Source organism: Aulonocara stuartgranti, assembly GCF_965226115.1.
Source record: "Aulonocara stuartgranti genome assembly, chromosome: 22".
NCBI lineage: Eukaryota > Metazoa > Chordata > Actinopteri > Cichliformes > Cichlidae > Aulonocara > Aulonocara stuartgranti.
This window is the reverse complement of record NC_138957.1, coordinates 19,914,520-19,929,598: the sequence shown is the minus strand read 5'-3', so window position 1 is coordinate 19,929,598 and position 15,079 is coordinate 19,914,520. Positions and strand designations below refer to the sequence as shown.

General features: G+C 40.4%; 1 protein-coding gene across 1 annotated transcript; it reads right to left on the bottom strand.

Moving 5' to 3' along the window:
* Window positions 1–2,250: 2,250 nt before the first annotated feature.
* Window positions 2,251–13,473, bottom strand: rbm24a (RNA binding motif protein 24a). The gene is made up of 4 exons (XM_082522295.1): window positions 13,011–13,473; window positions 11,711–11,834; window positions 11,537–11,591; window positions 2,251–4,781 (listed from the first exon to the last, which is right to left on the bottom strand). The coding sequence occupies exons 1-4, from the start codon at window positions 13,176–13,178 to the stop codon at window positions 4,424–4,426; spliced, it is 705 nt and encodes a 234-aa protein (XP_082378421.1). The 5' UTR covers window positions 13,179–13,473; the 3' UTR covers window positions 2,251–4,423.
* Window positions 13,474–15,079: the final 1,606 nt, after the last annotated feature.

The following is a 15,079-nucleotide window of genomic DNA, read 5'->3' as shown; positions in this document are numbered from 1 at the left end:
GTGCTTAGGTATAGATACAAGCCCTGTTTGATTGTGTGTGATTGGGTGAATGAAACTTGTAGGAGAAAGTGCTCTGAAAGCTCAAACTGAGTAAAAAGGGGATATACGAGCCAGACTACACAACATTCTCTACAAGCAAAAACTACAGATTTCTTTAATCCTTTGAAAGCTTGCCACTCCTTCTGTGACTCTTTCTTTAGTTTTTTCCCCCAGTGTAGGTATTTTTAACAAGTTGTCTTAAAGTTTCTAATAAGAAAGCATCAACACTTTAAGGAGCACCTCCACCCGCAAGATATAAAACCTCCATCTGTTTTCACAGAGCAGTCCCTTCTGTCATCCTAAACTCTGAGGCCATTTCAAACTCCAGCTAGAGGAGGGTTGCAGCTGTGGATCATCCTTTTTTAATAAAGTAACAGCTTTAATCTTGTTATGGCATGATGTCAGGTGTTACTGATTTTACCCATAAGGCCTTGCTGCGTCCATGCTGTGTCACGGTCAACACTCACAGCAATGTGACCCAGTTTCATGTTTCAGTGGCGACCAAAATGCTCCTCTGAGTAGAATGAAAGACGTCAGAAAGCGAGCAGCTAACTCTTCTTAACATGACTTATTGATTAGAGCAGGGATTAATCATTGATAGGCCTCGACTTGATTAGTATCCATGGTTACTCAATCTGGGCGTGACTAACTCCAGTGTTTCATAACGTGGTTTCATGTGGGACCACGCACACTCAGACTTACAGAGTCACATATTTATGTTCAAACATAAATAAACACAATTTTTCACAATCATTTCAGAAATTATGAAAACTTGTTAAAAAATATAATTTTGCTATTCTTATGTTTATAACAGGGTTTTGTTTTTTTAAATATCCATGGTCAACTTTGTTTTCATTTCATAACCTTTCATGGCAGTGGCCTCATTTGAAAGACCTTCTTGGTTTGGACACGGACACAGCTGCTTCTATTTAGTTTGACATGGGTGCTCTTCACTAACCCATCTTAATTTAATTCAGTTTTATTTATATAGCACGAAAATCACAACAACAGTCACCTCAAGGTGCTTTATATTGTAAAGACCCTACAATAATACAGAGGAAACCCCAATAATCCAATGACCCCTATTAGCAAGCACTTGGCGACAGTGGGGCCTGTATTTGTATTGAGCTTTTACTTAGTCGCTAAGGACCCCAAAGCGCTTTACACTACATTCAGTCATACACCCATTCACACACTGGTGATGGTAAGCCACAGCTGCCCTGGGGCGAACTGACAGAGGCGAGGCTGCCGGACTCTGACCACCACCAGTAGGCAACAGGTGAAGTGTCTTGCCCAAGGACACAACGACCGAAACTGTTGGAGCCGGGGCTCCAACCAGCAACCTTCCGATTACAAGATGAACTGCCAACTCTTGAGCCACGATCGCCCCGGAAAGCTGTGTTGAGCAGGTCTGAGTCGTTCCAAGTAGGTACTAATGGAAAAGGGGCCCATAAACCAAAATAAATTGTATATTTCATTTTTAAGAAATAGATTACAATACAATTACATGCTAAATAAAATACAATCAATACTGAAATATAATATATATAATATCTAATGTAATTAATATTGAATTATTTTTATTTTATTTGTCAAAAGGATAAATAAACAATCCATTTTCAAAAAATAGAATTCTGTGGCAATTATTTCATGGTTCAGGCTAAAGGGTTATTGGGCAGCTTAAGCTCCCAGAAAGAGAGTTACTGGTTTGAACCCAAACTGGGGTCTTTCACATAGAGTATTGGTCAGTCCAGTGAGCACTGTCAAACAATTTCTTTTGTTTCTGGCAAAGAGAAACGACCAACTGTTGTCAATCTTCATCAGTAATGAGAAGTTAATAGGTTTATGTCTTGTCAAATCACACTGTAAAACAGGGGTAGCTGTTCAGCACCATTATTTAAAAAGTGTACATTTACTTCCGATCACAATGAAATGATAGCAAATTTGCATTAGCATTAGCATTTTACTTATTGACAGTTTCATTGTTTACTAAGCAGCCTGTAGTCACACTCCCTGACCACTCCCCCTGGCATGCACGCCAATCATATTCTTTTGTTTATAACCAACTCTGGATTTTCATACATATCAAAGCAGAAATCTGTTAACAGTAGACTGAGGTGTATTTGTGGAGAAAGACCAGTAACCACAGTATGTGTTTCTGTAAACAAAAGACAAGCAGCCTTTTTAAATATCGAACATTTTATTCCAATTTGAGAAATTTAAGTTGATATTCTGAAGTAAAGGTTTTAATATCAACAGGACCTTTGCATTTAATAACAACACTTTACATGCCCTCATCCAGTGACAATGAAAAGCTTCATTAAACTTTTTTTTGTTGTTTATTTTATTTCCCTTGTAAGAAAGAGTTCAAGTATAAAAATTCCCAACAGTGTAAAATTGCCCATCTGATGAATATGAAGCAAAAAAAGAGCACAGCTACTGAAACCTCGACAACAGCTATACATTCTAGTAGAGAAAAGCAGCTTTTTTTTTGCTTCTTTTTACCAAAAAGAAAAAAAAAGATTAGTTTTTCCTCTTCTCTAAACATAGAAGAGGCAGAGTACTGTCTGCATGCAAGGAGACCTGCATTTAAATAAAGTTCTTCCATACAAAAAGGCATGAAGCTGATATTTAATGTCATGTTCCGAAGAATCAAAAAAGATAAAAAATAGAAGTACAGTGCACATTTTTAAATAACTCCTATATCAACATTTTGGTTGATTATGTTATTATTAATAATAATAATGATAATAATGATAATAAAACTAATCAATAACTTATATATGCCTTGAGATGAGTACATCATATTAATAATACAGTACCGCCACTAAGTCTCTACTCTCAGAGTGTCAACATAGTCAACCCTCAAAAATAAATATCTTAAATAGTAGATTTATCTCTTTTTTTTTTTTTAAGTTTTTTTCTCTCTTAAATAGCAGTAAAAATGTAAGGCACATTTAAGAGAGACCAACACGACGTCAAAGAGGAAACCCACATCCTCCCACCCCACCTGGTGTTCTTGACAGACATGAGGCAGGCCAGTTGTCGGGGTGGCTTTGGTGAAAGTGTTTGTGAGTGCGTACCTGACTACAGCAGCACAGAGGTGGAAATGCTGACGGGGGCAGTGCTGAATGACCGGGGTGGAGGATGAGTCGAGTGGGGTGGGGGTGGGGGTTAAAGTTGGTTCCCAAAGGGCTCGGCCGGGGATTAAAATGTGACAACTCAACAAACGAGCACAAGTGAAGCGTTCTTTCCAGAGTGATCCGTCTGTGTGGCGCTGGAGCTGGCTCTGTCCAACCCCCCCCCCCCCCCCCCCCACCAGCAGCTGCTGCTGCTCTCCCTCTTTCTGCTTCTCTCAAAAGCAGAGACAGAGAGAAGCACGACTGCGCTTGCCTTTGTCTTTGACTGCTATGTGTGCAGCTCTGGATGTATGTGTCAGTTTACATATGAGCGAAACGTGGAAAAGCAACAGATTTAGTGTTTCTCATTGTCCGAAGCCATTTTTCAGTCTCTCTCCTTTTGTCAGTGCCTTTGTTTTATTTGCCAAGTCCCCCCTTTTTTTTCAGTCCAAGAGTCAAGTCAGAGTTGATGACATTTTCAGTTTCTTTTCTTTGTTTCTTTGTCTCATGGTGATTTGTTTGCTTTGCATAGGTCAAGAGGTTGAGAGACACAGAGTTTAAAAAAAAAAAGGGACATTCAGCATCAGGAAGATAATAAGGTAGTTCTTCAAATGTTTGTGACACGGCGAGTCACACAAAATAATAGCTAACACAGTGGAAACCGTTCCATTTCCCTGATTATCAGAAAATATCAACTTCCAAAAATGCACTTGAAAAGACAAAAAGAACAAGCAGAGCCCTCAGTGTTTAATAATAACAAATAATAAATATAAATGTTATGAGGGCATTAAATAACCTAACAAGAGGAAAAAAAGGAGTATTTTCCTAAAAACTAACGTTAAAGACAGCAATAGGACCTATACCAACCACAGGGATTAGTTCCTGGATCTCTAAAAATAAGTACTGTACTACAATGATAATAGTAATGATAATAATAATCATGGTAATAACAACAACAACAACAATAATGATAATAATAATAGAAAACCATTTTCATTATTTGTCCTGCGGCTTTTTTTCATTTTCTCTTTTTTCATTTTTTTGGTTGAAGCACAGCAAGTTGAAAAGTTACTGTAAAAAGTTCCCACCTCACCATCATCACCATCATCATCATCATCACCTTTTTAAAGCAACTCTGCTTTTGAGCTGTTGACACGCCACACCCTTAATGCCACTCCCTCTTTTTTTTCTTTTTTTTTAACAGATCAGCTGTAGCTGGGGTGGGCCTCCTTCTTGCTCTGCATGTCCAGCACTTGCAGGACCTGCTATTGCATGCGGTCAGCTTGCAATTGCTGAGGCTGGTACTGGCCAAAGGCTGCAGCTGCAGCAGCGGCTGAGCCCGGGGCAGCGGTGGCCAAAGGTTGCTGGACAGCATAGCCGTATCCGGCAGTGGCCACGTAGCCTGTGGCCGCTGGGGAGGCGGTGTAAGGGTATTGCTCGTAAGCGGCGGCGGCAGCGGCAGCAGCGTTGGCTGCTGCAGCAGAATACTGTGCATAGGCGGCTCCGGTGTAGTCGATGTAGGGGGATGAGGCAGTGGGAGGCGCAGCGGCTGCAGGCTGCACATGAGGGATGACCACACTAGGCTGAACGAAGGCCTGAGGATACACATAGTGGGCCGGGATGCTGTGGGAGAAACACACAGATGTGACAGTTGTTTGATTCAGTGCCAAACATTAAAAAGACAGTAAGACCCAACCCCCCAAAAACCCAACTCCACCACACTAAGGCCAAGCGCCCTCCCACCACCCAGACCCAGTCCAGGTCACCAGTCAAGAAGAGCAAGAAAATGCCTGCTAGTAAGGATTAGAACAATATAGGGTTGCCAAAATAGAAAAAGTTTGACTAGAAAAGAAGACTAGAACATGAGAAAATCTTTCAACACCCAGACTTTTTTTTTCTTTGTTTCCCTTCTTAATTAAAAAAAACCAACTTTCGTATGATTACATCTGGATGAAGTACTGACATCATCTTCTCTATGAGGCAGAGCATGAGGGGCATGTTTGAGTTTGCGTTGTGGAGACAAAAGAGAAAGAAGAGGGTTGAGATTTGTAGCCTTGCAGCTCATCTGATGGTCAATTTGTACATTAACTCTGGTGCTGTCCCCTGCCTGCTGGAGGGAGAGCAGGGGCAGCGGGGTTCGGGTGGCTTACAGTGGCAGGGGGTGGGGTGTGTGTGTGAACAGAGTAGATGAGCCCAGGGAAGCTTTGTGAAAATGTCACTGCCACTTTGACAGCTGGACAGTTTTAAAAAGGGACGCTGCTGGCCATTTCCCCCTCTCTGTCGGGACAATGAGCCACGGAGGCTGTGGGGGGAGCTGGGACTAGGCTCTGCACTGAGAGGGATGTTTCGATTAAATAAACAATTCTGAACAATGAGCACATTCTGCCCTCCATGACATAGCCTTATCCCAGCCCCTAGTCTCTATAAGGTCTGGAAACTCAGCTGCACAGCAAGCAGGAAGGGAGTTTTTATAATCTACACCATTCTGAATGAGAGAAGTGAAAAATCAACTTTTTTAGTAAGAAGCAAAAATAAGAAATGTTGCTTTTTTGATATCCCCTCTCCTCGAATTGAACTCAAACGAAGTGAGAAAACAGAATTCCAGTAACAGCCGCGCATCTAACTTTAAATAACGATTGCTGTTAAATCTGTTGAGGAAAAATCTGCACAATCAGTGGATATCAGGTGGTCACTTTATCGTCTGGATTGAGAGAGAAAACGATCAGAAAGTTTAAAAAAAAAAGTGGGATCTATCGTGGCAACCCTATTGTGAGCACTCCATTATCCAAATCCAATCCACATCCCAACCGAAAACAGTGGACCAGGAAAAACAGGAGAGAACATAAAGAGCAAAGTGTTAGAGAGGAGGATATATAGGAAAAAAACATTTCACAAAAGCAACAACCATGACGAGGGCACAGCACAATCACTCAACTGAAAAAAGACGTGAAAAGCAAAGGGGTGGAAATGTGAAGGGATGGTGTTGCTGTTGCTAAAGATACCCACATAAGAGCATTTTTGAAGGCTGGTAAGAAAATTTCTATCCTGAAAAGATTCTTTGTTTTTTTTTTCAGAGTTAAACTAATTAGAAAACCTTCTGAAGCAGCATTTTCAGTATCATGTGATTCAAAAAACTCACTTTGAAAGTGGCACTAAAGAAACTCAGTGGGCTCAGTAAGGCTTTAGATATTTTACTGGCCTAATAAAAAAAATATAGCAGCAGTGGTGCAGAGAGATGTTTACAGGCTGTTATCTCGTGTGAAATCACTGAATTATCAAGAGAGGAAAAACGTCATATGACAGGCGTGGAAGATTCGCCCACTGCTCGACTGCTCAGTTGTGCAAGTATTTGCTGGTCTAACACGCTCAAACCCCCCCCCCCAAAAAACAAATCAACTAATTAATTAAGTGTAAGTTTTCCATTTAATTTTGTTACATGAGTATAATTAAGGGATTCTGGTTCAATGAAATTTACTTAATTGGCATTCATTCAGTTTATACCAAGCAAATTATCCTTAATTGTTAATTATTTTAATAAAGAAACCTTTTATATATTTCAGTTGCATTTTACTCAAAGTTACTACTTCATGTTTATTGAGTTTTTGGGGGGGTGGTTTGAGTGTACCGATCAACAAACACATTGTAACTCTGTTTGCACAGTTGATGCCAGGATTTGAATTAATCAGTTAAAAAGGCAGCAGCTGACCCACAGGTGCTCTGTGTGAAAAGCACAGCAAATAAGCCCCTAACAGGACTTCAGATCTCATGTTAGTACTAGATCTATAATAATATAATTCGATAATCTAAGCACTATGCAAGCATAGAGTGCTGTGCTCTGAAAATGCATTGTGCAAGACAGCAAATCTAATAATCTCATAATGTGATATTCACATCTTTGCGCACACTTTCTAATATTTGTCTGACTCCTAGATCTTATTGCAGTTACATTATTAAATCTGTATTACAAGATACTGGTGGTGCTGAGCTGTATAAGTTGGTATAGACTGAATAACACACACAGATATACACATAGCATAAGTTGTGTTTTCGGCCATAGGAAGCAAAGCTCTGCCTCATTAAAATAAACAAACTAAAAACGGCTTTTCTCTGTGCAGATGGTCATAAAATAAGAGCATTTAAGTTATCCCAGTCTATTCCAAGTATATGTAGCTGATTTGTGCAGGTATGCTGGTCTGACTGTTCCTGTGTGTGCGTTTCTTTATTGGAAGGTCCCAGTAGTCAATAAAGTTCAAGGCTAAATAAAGGTTGTCTTCCAGCCTGCATGCTGTCTGCCATGTGGACTTGTTCGTTATCAAAGTGCGAGAGGTTGACGTCACAAACATTTCCTAATTTAAAGAGTTGTTACGACCAAGCTGACTGTGATTCTGATGCACTTAAATATTTGTAACATAGTCATAATCCAAACACAGATGGCTACCTGGATAAAGTTACTGTGCGAAACCTTCACCAGTCACTCTGTGTGGACGTATTAACAGCAACAGCAGCAGCACAGATACATCTTCTGAGCGTGCAGAGGAGAACTTCAGTTTTTGAGCCGCTGGATGTAAAAGGATGTTCAGCTGTGATCGTTTGTCTCTTTAAAAAAAATTGTGAAAATGCAAACTTCAGTGCTGAAGTGACTTCAAGGGACCATCAATCTAAAGAGGTTCTTTGATTCATTTCAAAAGGAAAAGAGGACGCTGTTTGCCACGTTTGTGATTTGCGAATTGTATCTTTCACCGGAGCTTTCATCCTAAGCCTCTCTCACTTTGAGTTTACTTCTAACAAATTTATTCCCTGCTGTGGAGATCGTGGCTGCAGTTACACACTAGTATTTCTCTAAATCAGACTGAAGACTTCGGGTCAGCTGTTTACATGGAAAGTAATTTATTAAGGTCTGGTGTTTATGTGGATATTGGAACTTAATCCGAGCAGTGTGATGTACTCAAAGGTTATGAATGTAAATTTTCCTCAATGGCTGCCTTACATCTCTGGAGCTCCCTGAAGAAGATGGATATCTGTTGCATATAGTTACTGTTATTGTGTTAAAAACAGACTCTCTGCAGAGTCCCTTGCGGATAGAGTAGAAGTGTATGTCTCCACATATTTGTGGGGACAAGGACAGAAAGAACGCAAAGTGGGGCAAGTGTAGGAAGAATGCAGCCAGAAAGTCATGAGGTTTAATTGTTTACTCGTTGCAGCTTTTCTTCTAATCTGTTTACGAGGTCTTCTGCTCCACAGCAGGTTTCTGCCTCCCCTGAGCTCGCTTTGTGACGCTTGTATTCAATCCAGTTTTATTTATATAGTCACAACAAATCACAACAACAGTGGTCTCCAGGCAGGCACTGAACTAGCTCCTACCGTTACTAACAGCTGAAGTAGTTAACATTCATAACACTGAACAGCACGTTTTAAAGAGATCACTGAATCTTCATTTTCAACAACACTTAAGTATTAAACAGTTTTTGAGATATGACTTCTTTGCCATTACTTCTGCTGTTGCAGGATGTGGTCAAAATCTTCCCAAGTTTGACATTTTAATACTATGACAACCCTATTCACACAGTTACATTTCCTCAGCTGGGGGGATATCTTTGCTGGTGCGATCGCCATAGCGATAATAGCTAATCATTACAAGGAAATCTGGCCAAGCATCAGTTAGCGATTAGCATTAGCCACACTAGCTTCTTTGTATATATACACCAGGCTGATTTTTCACAGCAACTTCTTTTATGTAATACTGAACTGCACAGGCAACCAAGTTGTTCTCTCAGTTAACGCTTTGGTGGATCATTTTAATACAGATGACCCCCAGTATTTGCTGGGGCTAAGGGCCACAACCAGCTGCAAATACCAAATACCAAACACTTGAGACCGCTCTAAAAATGCTTATAACTGCCTATTTAAATAGTTCAAACACCATATATACCATAAACTATCATCCTAAAACATTTGAAGGTCTTGGGATATTTTGTAGCCGCCCCCGTGTCTGCTGATGCCATTTCCCCATGTTGAGAAACACACCTTCTTTTTTAATCATAAAAAATGTATTTTGTCGTGAAAATAAAATCAGTTAGTTCCACAGAAAATCCAGAAAAACCGCAAACAGGTGGGGGTCGACTGTAAAGATGATTTGATTGGCTAGCTCTTAACTTTCTCTGCACCATGTTCAAACTGAAGGTGAAGTGACAGGGTTGGAGCCTGACACGTGTTCGTGAATTCTCCCCACCAGCCGCTGTCCCTGGAGTGGGTCATGCTAAATTCCCTTTTGGAATTCACCTCCCAACCTCACCAGGTATGTGAAAAAAAGGAAAAAAGACGACACTGCCGCCAGTTTATGCAAGCCTATCTGCTCACAGGACTATCAGAGGACAGCCACATTGACATCCTTTTTGGATTTTGAAAGCCACTGTGGGGAAAATACCATTTAATTAAGTAAATTTTCTTCACTAAAATCTGGACTTAATTCCATTGTACATGGAAAAAGACTTCTGTCTGTAATTTGCTTTCATAGATTAACAGTGTGCTTACATTTGTTCAGATATGAGTCATGTATGATTCATAACTTGTACAAATTCATATTAACGTCCTAAGACCCAAACTCTTCCATGGCGTGCATTTTTCATTTCTCTTTGATATTTGGGCATATTGGGGCCCGATGAATGTAAAAACAAAGAATTGCCCGATTTTATTTTTTTATCTTATTTTTGTTTTTAAGAAAAATGAGAGCCACATATGAGGATATTTGTTTAAAAATTTGATAGAACAGCAGCAGTATAATGTCCTCGTAAGTGGACATCAGGCCCTTGTAGAGCAAAATTGAGTATTTTGGTCTAAATAACCCAAAATGTGATGTCCATATATTTGGACACCAGGTCCAAGGAGGTTAACTCTTTTTGCCTAACCATGCCTTTATTGAAATATGCTGATGTGCAAAAACCTGTCATTAAGTGTACAGAGGCGACGTCAAAAGTCGACTTAACGGGGATAAAGAGTTAAAGGCTATATGTTAGGCCGGCCCCTAACACACTCACATGACCCTGTTTAAATGGGCTCTTCCCTGCTCTTACATGACACACAGCGACAGCTCGTGCACCCTCACTGGACCCCCTAACACAGACACACACACAGCTCAGCTTCATGCGACTGCATTGTCAGCATTCAGGGCTTTGTGTGGCACAATGGGTGCGCTTGTTTTCCTTAACACCACGAGCCCATGTGACGAAAGCTCGCTCTGAGAGAATAAGAGATAGAAAAAGAGACATCCAGACATTTGTTTGTGTCACAGTGGAGACTTTGGTGCTGACTGACTTGAGCTGGGTGCATGTGGACGTGTGCAGATGCACAGTGAGACCCCATAACCCCCGTATGTTCAGGTGTAGTCAGACGCATATAAGCTCACATTTTAACTGGGATGCTTTCGGTTCATTCATAAGACATTCGCATCTCCCAATAGTGCGAAGAAAAGGAGGCTGAGAGACCACAAGAGGTCATTTCACAGTAAGTTGGTCTCTGCCGTGTTGTGTTAATGTAAGAAACAGCAGGAAGATGCACTGAGCACATGCAAGCAGTGATAGGCTTTGTTATTTTGAGGGGAAAGTGTGGGGTGGGGGGGCAAGGGTGAAAGAAAGAAACTCCACACAGAAAAGTCACCACTCACTCAAACAAGACAGCCAGAAGGAGGAGAAAGAAACATGTAACAGCACATCCTGTTAAACAAAACAGATCAACCACAAGCTAAAAGCAATGATAATAATAATAATTTAAAAAAAATCTTCTCCTCTGCAAAGTAGACACGCTTCCACAAAAAGGAAAAAGAACACCCCACAAAAACAACAATCAGTCCAGTTTTTCTTTTCTTTTACTTTTTTTATCACTAAAGTAAAGAAAGCACACGGTTTAGCTAACAACACCACTTCATAACGGCACACAAAGCTAAGTTCTATTTAAATAAAATGAAAAAGAAGTCCAAACGAAACCCACGTACATGCATCTGTAATCACCATTTTGAGAGCTTGTTTGTGTGCGTTTGAGTCTACAGGTAATTCCTTTTCTCTGATCAGAACTATTCCACAAACCAGCACAGTTAGCTTAACCGAGAGCGAGCCTGTCGAACCAGAGAAAGATAGATAACATTGAGTGAGGCTGTAAAGTTTCCATCACTGTCCACTCAACACACTCACACAAGAATGTATTTACACTCACACGTATTTCTGCAAACAGTCGAACTTAGGAAAAGCAGTTTTGACTGGAGGTTTTTTTTTTGGGTGGACAATCATTGGGGAAGAAAAGGTGTATTTATAGCTTACATTCCAATTCTGATGATTAGACATCATTTATTCAAGGAAATGAATACATGTCGACTTGTTAGTCCTTACCCATAAGGCCTTTGGATGAATGCTGGGTGAATCTGGGGAACACCGAAGGTAAAACCTGCAAGACAAAATAACTTCAAATACAGACAAAAACTGACTTCTAGCAACAACAACTTGAAATTATATTTAAGATTCAAACCCTGAGGTACAAACAAACATCCTACTGGCTGGTCTTACCTGGCTGCATCACCCGAGGCTTGGCACCCAGGTATGCCAGGTTGACGTTGGCCTTCCTGCCATCGATGATCGGGTTGGGGTCCTTGCAGGCCCGATCTGCGGCTGCACGGTCTGCCATCGTCACCTGAGAGAAGGATAAACGAAGAGCTGAGGATGTTTTTAAAGGCAGTTGAGGGTTCAATAATGATTGGAGCTTGTAAGAAAGAGGGAAACCACATGTTTCAAAGAAGTATAAGTGTGTGTGTGTGTGTGTGTGTGTGTGTGTGTGTGTGTGTGTGTGTGTGTGTGTGGGTATGTGTGTGTGTGCACAGAGGCCTCCTTCTGTGTGCGCCTGTGTGGCCATCACTGACAGTGGCAGGTATTTGACAGCACATACACATTTATCACCCTCGTGTGGATGTGATGAAACTTATCAGCAGTGAACGGTAGCCAGGCTGACCACCACAACCAAACCAAAGCCCTCAGTTCTCCTTTTACTGCCTTTAATTCTAATCAGAGGGATTCATGTGAGCTTGACCATAAACATTATTTGGGAGACAATAAAGTAAAGGTAAAAAAAAAAAAAAAAGATGATTTAGAAAGAGCAGTAAAGAGAGGATCTAAGCAAACATGAAGTTAAACGTTGATCCCAGCACACAAACGTAAATATTTGATTAAATCAAGGGTAGATAAGAATAAAATTAGGTTACTTAAATAAAGGCTCAGGCTTGGCTTCCATAATTCTTTTTTTGGATAATTCTCTTACATGTATATGAAGGTCAGCTTAGTCAAACTATATGTATATGTACAAATAAAGAGATTTATTATTGAATAACCGTGATGGTTGCTCGTCTCCAAACCCCCCCCAAACAACCCAAAAACATTAAACACTTTGGTTCTCAGGTTTGATGACAAGTCTCAGCAAGACGGTGTAAACTACCCTAAGAGGAAGAAACTGTGACCGTTTCGAAAACCCTGCTCTACAATATCAAGACATAATCGAGAGTTTTCTTTCAGCCCACCGCAGCTGCCACTGTGTGAACAGCTCCTTAAAAAAATGCGTGTCGGGGCGCATACCAGCGCGCAACAAGTTGGTGGGTGCGAGATTGCAACAGAAGCCAGTGACGAATTTAAGCAGGAGCTGCTTATCAAAACATAAACAACCCGTGACCCACAGATATATCAATGCTAGTCATGGTGTTGTGCAAGACAGCAACAGAAGCGAGCCTTAACAGAAGAAACGTGGTGACACGAATTTCTGGAACGAATAGACGCATATAAACTCCTGTGGAAAGCTGTGGTGTTACTGAGTGATACTTACAAATCCATAACCTCTAGACTTGCCGGTCTGCCTGTCGGTAATGACCACTGCTTCTTCAATCTCACCAAAAACTTCAAAATATTTCCTGAGACTGGAATCCGTGGTGTGGTAGGGAAGACCCCCAACAAAGATCTTCGTATAGGTCGTGTCCTTTTGCGTGGTGTGCATCGTTAGTGCAAAAAAATACAATAAATAGAAACTATAAAAAAATATAGTAGTAGTGCAATGTCTCCTTATCGATAATACTTTGGATGACTAGAGAGATAGAGAAAGAGAGAGAGAGAAAGTGAGAGATCAGTTGGCTCTAAAGTTTTTCATAGGAGAAAAGAAGACAAAAGAAGCCTGGAGGTAGATTTAAGTTCGACAGTAAGAGGGTAGAAATATGGAGCGGATTGTCCCAAAGATACCAGCAGGTGTTTCCAGCTCTTCTTGGTAACTCTGCCGTCTAACTAAATAGGTTCGGGACCCATTCCTAAATGCATTGCCTCTAACTCCACCCACTTTTTAGTTCCTCCCACCAGCGTGCACAAACAGCTGGGAAGTGCGGCTCAGTGTGAAACATTGGAGCTCCTTCACCACAAAGATCCGCGTTTAATGAACCATCAGGGCCCAACAAAAACCGATTCTACTGATGATTAGTGATGTGCGATACCACTGATTTCCTTTCCGATCCGATACCAAGCAAAATTCAGGGTGGTATCAGCGATACTGATCCGATACCGATACTCTGTACAAAAACTTAATGTTTCATTGCATTTCATAATACAATATATAATTGTATTATGTAATTGTAATAATAACATAACCATATTGCTTCATAATGATTAGAGGACATCAGACAACTTGTTTTTATTGCTTAATAATGCAGAATAATCATATAGAAATAAAAAAAAACCTGATGTTGTGCGCTATTTGAGCATGTTGCCTGCCTGCAGCACTAAAGGACTCTGCGAGAGACATCTGTCTCGCCCTAGCAGCACCTGTCCCTGTCCTCCTCTTCTGTTCACCTCAACATAAGCTTATCATATTCTGTGATGTGATTTACTCTGAGGTGTTTGACGAGGTCAGTGGTGTTGCCACAACAACGTGTCCACACAGGACTCTGTTTGCGCTCAGCCATTGTTGTGAGTGTGAATGCCAGGGGCTGCGACACATTTATACAGCCGTATTCCACATATGACTATGAAAGGCGTAAGAGGAAGTAGTTCCTTCCAAATTAGACGATCCGAATTGTATAGTTTCTTTCCACTGGGTTCATTTTAATGGAAAAAACTACAAATTTACCCCAGAGTACTAAAATATCGATATTATAATATGATAATCGATTCTAGAACATAAATTGCTGGTATCGGAACAATCGATATTTCAGTATCGATCCGCACACCACTACTGATGATACGTTTGGCACAAAAAGTACCTGTGACTCAGGAACAGCTCAAGTGAAAAATAATTTGGATGTTTGGGGGGTTTTTTTTCACCCTCCACAGTGTTTTAGTTCTCAGTTGAACTAATGTCAACTAATATGTGAGCTGAACTGATTAATTAAGAAGTGATCTCTCAGAAAAATAAAGTTATTTTAAGTACTTTGGACTCACAATGAACAAATAGCACTAACTTTAAACTCAAGTAAACCATACTCACTTTCTACTGGCAATCTTTTAGTTTTGACAGTTTATTGCAAATACAGTTTTAGATATTTTACATTTATAGAATAAACTTTATTTATTTATTCACAAATAGAATGGGGAAAAAGAGTTCAGCCCTTTTATAAACAGCAGATCAACACCTTTGAAAATCCTCTGAGAAGATTCACAGTCCAGCTTGAATGGCTGGGACTACAGATGTGAATTAGTAGTTTGGTATAATCTGGCGCTTGCATCTTATATTTTTGGTGTATTGCTGTTTAATGGCATGCCTGTCCCTGTTGAATAAATAAGTAAAGAAAGAAGTCATGCACAATACGTGAGGGGTATGTCTTTAGAGAGTCTTAATTGTGTTGCTTCTTGAGTGGAAAGGTCATTAGTCCAGTGTAAAAAGTTTGAAACAGAGGTGTCAGTGTCGGATGAGGC